Source organism: Lepisosteus platostomus, chromosome 2 (assembly GCF_059453375.1).
Source record: "Lepisosteus platostomus isolate fLepPlt1 chromosome 2, fLepPlt1.hap1, whole genome shotgun sequence".
In the NCBI taxonomy this organism is placed as follows: Eukaryota; Metazoa; Chordata; class Actinopteri; order Semionotiformes; family Lepisosteidae; genus Lepisosteus; species Lepisosteus platostomus.
Genome location: NC_142612.1, coordinates 64,386,594 through 64,392,609, shown reverse-complemented (window position 1 = coordinate 64,392,609; position 6,016 = coordinate 64,386,594). Strand labels below are relative to the sequence as shown.

Genomic DNA, 6,016 nt, shown 5'->3' with positions numbered 1-6,016 from the left:
GTCAGCTGACCGGCGTCACGACGTCGTGACGTCACAGGCTGACGTAAAGGGGGAGGGGGCTGGAGGTGTCAGTAACGCCCCGCCTCGAAGACGCGACCAACTTGATCTGAACTGAACATGAAAAGGGTAAACACATTTTCTTCGTTCCTTAATGAAATGTTGTGGTAGGGCCCTTAGGGCGTGAACTGCGAAATAGAGAAGTGAAAAAACGAGAGATTGCACAAAGTGTAAATCAAATATATGTCCTTAAAATCTTAAAAAACGTTTAACATGAAAAATAACAAAATAAGTTACCTGTCCCCGTGATAGAGCCTTCGCGGTTCCAAACAATTTGTATGCAGTGAACTTCCTAACAGGATATCGAATGCCTAAAGATAACACTAAAAGCAAGAAGGGGGCCACCAGCCATTTGGAAGGTGCAAAAGGCGTTTCTGCAGAAATTTGTACCTGAACATTAGTGATCTCCAATTCTTGAAGTTTAAAGAATATTTGTATATTATTTTTTATACTAGCAGCTTGAGCCCAATTCTCCGCTTCCTACTGGCCTTAACAGTGCGGAAGAGATCTCTGGCCTACCGCTCGCTCCTGAATTAGGGCAGCCCAGATTCCTGGCAAGACAGCAGGTGTTGTTTCTGGCGGGTACCCCATTAGCCCGTGGGCATGATCAGGGTGACCTGAGCCTCACCAAATTCCCTCCAGAGCAGAGCAGGTCTGCCGAGCACTGAAGTCCTGTTACACTCATCAGCGGGCAGGTCATATAAAACTGCTCCTGAGCAGGATTCTGCCACGGTTTAGTAACATTAGTTTGGAAGTCAGTGGAAATCCCCCAACACCACCTACAGCGACAGCCTTTGGCTTTTTTTCATTCAGCATTCCTTCATGCCTGTATAAGCTCTGTATGAGATTAGTACCCATTCCTCTGTGCCTGTAGACCTGCACAATCCTGCCAAATGAAGTTCACTTGATTTGACCCTTGTTCAGCTCACAGACCACAGGTGAGCCTCTCTCAGGGGAGATTCAGAGTTCGAAGCTGTCGGTCCTGATCCCACTGACAGCAACTCCACTCTCGTGGCTCCTCAGCCAAGCACAGACACTGGGTCTGGACCTGCCATTTCTCTCAGACCGAGCGGGGTTACTGGTGCAAGAACTCGTCTCATGAAGGTCTAAACCAAGTTCATGTTCCCTGTGAGTGGGCGAACAATCCAAACTTCGACGAATTCTTCTTCACCATGACGTTGAAAGGCAGCTGCGTCAGCACAGTCGTCGAAGCTGTGCTGTAAAGTCATCGGTGGGCCTTTGAGACCCCTGGCACAGCTTTCCCGTCACTGAAGACCCACCTCATAGCCTTCACTCTGAACTTGTGCCTCCAGGAAGAAAGTTTCGCTGAGCACAGTACTAGACAAATCAAATGAGGTTGAGCTTTGTTCCAGAGCACGAACAGCGACTGAAATGGTTTATCAATACAATGTCTATTAGAGTCCCCTCTACAAATATGCATGTACATTAATACCGTCTTAAATGTTACTTTCAATCATTATAGTCTGTTGCTGTTTTTATGTATATTTTTAGTCATGTTTTATTTGTTTATTGGATGTTGCACCACTTGCTTTTTAAATTGCCCCCCCCCAAGGGATGAATAAGAGGCATGAGATTATCAGACAGAATGTGCCTCTTCCTCGGACCAGCCAGCGCACACCGCAAGCCAAGCCGATGGCCGGTGGCAGGGCTGTCCTCTCCGCAGGCCTCCAGTTCTGTGTGCTCAGCAGGAAGGCCGGCAGCACTGCTCCCCGATAACCCCGCCGTCTTCCTGCGTCCTTCCTGGCTGAGCTCTGCTGACTCCGCACAGCCGCCTGCTGCAGACGCCCATCGCCACTCTCCTGGTGTCGGAGACCCGCCGGCCTGTCTGCACGGCCTCTCTCGTGTCCCATGGATCGGGGGGGTACAGAGCTGGGGTCTCCTTCTTGTTAGATCAGCGCCGCTCGGCGGGTAGGCACAGCTGACGTCACCTCAACCAGCCAAGGGGTGGCACGCATTTCTAACCCCTGGACGGCCCAACAGGACTAAAACCTGCACGTGGATTGGTGAATAGATTGAGGCATGATTTAATCCAGACTTTCCCGATTACTAATCTTGAAATCCTTCATTTCTACAACAATTTCTCTGTATAAGAAAAAAAAGGAATGCAGTCTGTCCTGGTTTTCCCAGCTGTTTTACAAGTTTATGGGGATTTAGAAGCAAGTCATGCAGAGAGGACACTCACAGCAGGACAGCACGGAGACATTTAATCTCCGCAGCATGTCTCTGTGAGGCCGTAAAAAGCTGGGGTATCTACCCAAGACCTTTCCAAACTCCCATAAATAATATCCCAGGCTAAAATCGAACCCACGAGTTTAATACTCTACATTTTTTTTATAAAACCCCTACGATGGGCACCTCCCTCCAAACTTTAACATGGTAGAAGCGGAGTAGAACGGTGGATCTGTGGCCGAGGCTCTGCGCCTGTCGCTGGAAGGTTGCTGGTTCAAATTCCGTGGCCGGCAGAGGAATTCACCCCGTTGGGCCCCTGAGCAAGGCCCTTAACCCCAGCTGCTCCAGGGACACTGTATAAACGGCTGACCCTTCTCTCTCCCCGTCTGTGTGCCTGTGTAGGGTATGCGAAAACACAAATTCCTAATGCCAGAAATTGTATATGGCCAATAAAGTGATCTCTCTTAGAAGCATTTGTCCCACCGCTTCAATTTGTTGAAGCTGCTAAAGAAAAGTAGGTTTCGGTGAGATGTGTGGACTTATTAACTGCTACCATTATAGGCTCAATGCACTGGTTTGTGACCCTTTTTAAGTTCTCAGGACACGAGAAAACAGACACTTTAGGCAATAAAACTATGTTTATAAATAAAAACAATTTTTCATAAAACCGCGTACAGTACAGCGTGTATGAAACTGAACCGTTCATCACTATACATTATCAGTTGCTAATTAAAAACTGTAGGTATAAAGGTACTCGGAGAAAAAAAAATTAAAAATGAAAATAAGTTTACAAAGTTACAATGAAACATTAAGCCTTGTAAAGTATACAGGGTGTTAACGTTAGAAAAGAGAAAAATAAAAAAAACGCTGAAATGTAAAGGAGAGAAAGAGACCCACAGACAGGGTCTTTTTTTTCCCCCAGCATCGGACCTCAAGCACAAGCCTCCCTCACAGACGCCGCTTAACAAGGATCCTGGATCCCAACCGAGAGGAAACGATTTGGACACACTGCGCTGCCTTCCGCAGGGAAGAGGTTGTAGGAACGTCTCCTATTATTTAAGAAAGGGACAATCCGATTCAAATGGAGAGGCAGCCCGCCCTGGGCGAAACCAGGAGTCCAGCTGGCACAGGGACGAGCGCTCAGCGTCGCCCGTCCGCTCCGAGCCGAAATGGCGAATAAGGCTGAACGGTATCAGCAGCTCAAGGAGGGTACAGAGAGGCGGCTAGGTTCGTCGCAGATTCTTGTGCTTACAGCTCAGAAACCATACCACCGGGTCGAAGCAGGCGCGAAGGGAACGCGGCACAATCGAAAACGAGAATCAATCGCCGGCGAACCGCAGGGCGACAGCCGGTCGCGCTGCGAGGCTATGAGGGCGTGTGCTCCCGACGGGAGCTCCAGCCGCCCCCACGCTGACCTGCAGGCCGCCGCGGTCACCCCGGAACATCCATCACCTGCTCGACTGATGACGCCCGGAATCCGTCCACCGCCGTTCCCATGGCAGCCGCCGCAATGGGGTGTCTCTGCTGGTGCCGGGCAGCAAGAGAACACCTGGGACTGAGATTCAGCGATCCAGGGGAAAAATACAAATCGGAGAGTGAGAGTACTGGAAAGAGCACCTGACCACCGCCCATCTCAGGTCGCAGAAGCACATTCTCACGACTGTCACTTATGAAATTGTACCTGGATACAGAAAACTGAACTCGATACCACTATTTTCAGACTACCCCAAACCAGAAATCGTCGTCCAGGGGCCAAAAGCTCATACTAATTCTGTCCACTTAACGCAACAGGTTAATGCGAGTAACAGATCTGGGGTGAAAAAAAAAAACAAAGCCCTAGAGTTTTCAAGGAGTCACAGCAGAGACCCTGGCTCTTCAGTAACCCAATCAGGGCAAATCGTTCAGGTGAAAACGCTGCACCCCCTTTCATGGAAAAAAACACAAACTCTCCGCTTGCCAGGTGGTTAGCCTGTCAGAAAAGAATTCTGGGACCCCCCGCACCCCATCTTAAGAGCCCATGTCCATCTGGGACTCTCTCTTTCTCCCCTTCAATAATGAAAACCAAAGTAAAAACACCTTCTCTCAGTCTCTGCGTTAGTGTACTTTGTTTTTGTTTGTTACGCAGTTAGTTCATCCAGACAGTACGAGACCATGAGGGAAGCAGTGGGGGGGGGGGGGCAGTTTCTCCTCCTCCTCAGGGTCCTGCAGCTACTGGTTCAGTTCATTCTGAAAGAGAAGGGAAATCCGGACCGGAGAGGAGCCCAGAGCTGCAGGAAGTGATGATTCGCGCGCCACGAAGAGTCGGGCCATTGATCAGCTGCTGGGTTCTTACAATCCAACAAATCAAGTGAACATTACCATCTTAATTCAAACCGGTTTTTCATTTAATGAGGAACAACAAGGGCAGTTTAAAACGCAGTCCTCCTCTGTCTTGATCAGGCAAATCAGTTTCACTACAGAGTCGGGCAACTGCTCCTCCAGGGTGTCAGAGTCATTCCTACCCCCTCCCAAAAACACTATCCCAACAACGGAATAACGGAATGATCAGTTCCTGCAGCCCCCGGAAACGTGGGACCTATAAGCAGAGCAATGGTGTTGTTGGAGCCCCGTCTCCAACAACAGAAAACGGCAAGCAAGCGGTTTCAGGTTCGAGTTCCTTCCTCTCCCCCTTCCCATGAGCACTTGAGGCCTCAGTTAATGCGTTAAGGCAGAACCGACCGGCAGGCGTCAAGAAAGCCAGCGCCTACCTTCTTCACTGAAGAAACGAGCTGGCGCCGGCGTGCCTGGAGGGGAGGAGGAAGAGGAAGGAGAGAAAACCTTTCCTCGTCTCGTTAACTAATTAACCCCCCCCACACTCTCCCCCAGCGCGGCAGTCCGTTGCTGTTTGGACTGTTTGGACGGCGTGCGGTCACATGACGTCGACGAAGAACTCGCTGGGGTTGCCCATGGCCATGCGGAAGGACTGGCGGCTGGCGGTCAGCTCGGGCGGCACGGAGCCCAGGTCGCGGCTGGGTGGGGCGCCAGGGGGAGCGGCGGAAGATCCCATCAGGCCCATGGGGGGCTGGGGGAAGGGCGGGGGCGGCAGGCCAGGGGGGCCGTAGGCATGGCTGTGCGAACTGCGCAGGCTGTGGCCGCTGCGCACGCTGTGCTCGCTGGGGGGCGCCGCCGAACGCTCGCTGGGTGCCCTCTCCCGCCGGACTGTCGTGCTGCGCGTGGTGTGATCTGACTCGCTCCCGCTGCCTCCCGACTTGGGCTCGCTGGCCCCGCCTGCCTTCGCCGGCCCCGCCCCCTCCTTCTCCTTGCGGCGCTGCTCGCTGCCACTGCGGTTAGAGCCGCTGCTGCGACTCCCTGCGGACAACAGCACAGGACAGGCAAGACGTGAGCGGCGGCACGTGACAGAGCTGCGGTGCACACGGCCTGCAGAGAACATGAGGGTGTGCATTGTGCACAGAGCACGAGGGTGTATGTGTGTGCGTGCACGTGTGCACAGAGCACGAGGATGCATGTGTGTGCGTGCACGTGAGAGTGCGTGAGCACGAGGGTGTATGTGTGTGCGTGCACGTGAGAGTGCGTGAGCACGAGGGTGTATGTGTGTGCGTGCACGTGAGAGTGCGTGAGCACGAGGGTGTATGTGTGTGCGTGCGTGAGAGTGCGTGAGCACGAGGGTGTATGTGTGTGCGTGCGTGTGTGCACAGAGCATGAGGGTGTATGTGTGTGCGTGCACGTGAGAGTGCGTGAGCACGAGGGTGTATGTGTGTGCGTGCACGTG

General features: G+C 52.2%; 1 protein-coding gene and 1 long non-coding RNA gene across 5 annotated transcripts in view; one reads left to right on the top strand and one right to left on the bottom strand.

Moving 5' to 3' along the window:
* The first annotated feature begins 54 nt into the window (after positions 1 to 54).
* LOC148676773 (uncharacterized) lies at positions 55 to 2,717 on the top strand. The gene is made up of 2 exons (XR_015928485.1): positions 55 to 126; positions 1,631 to 2,717. It is a non-coding gene; the product is annotated as an uncharacterized LOC148676773 (long non-coding RNA).
* A 149-nt stretch (positions 2,718 to 2,866) lies between these two features.
* dvl3b (dishevelled segment polarity protein 3b) overlaps positions 2,867 to 6,016 on the bottom strand; it is a 29,220-nt gene continuing 26,070 nt past the window's right edge. For all 4 annotated transcript variants that reach the window (XM_088612798.1, XM_088612792.1, XM_088612811.1 and 1 more), the window contains one exon: positions 2,867 to 5,595. In XM_088612798.1, the coding sequence (XP_088468924.1) occupies positions 5,156 to 5,595 (440 nt within the window). In that variant the 3' untranslated portion in view covers positions 2,867 to 5,155. The remainder of the gene's footprint in view (positions 5,596 to 6,016) is intronic.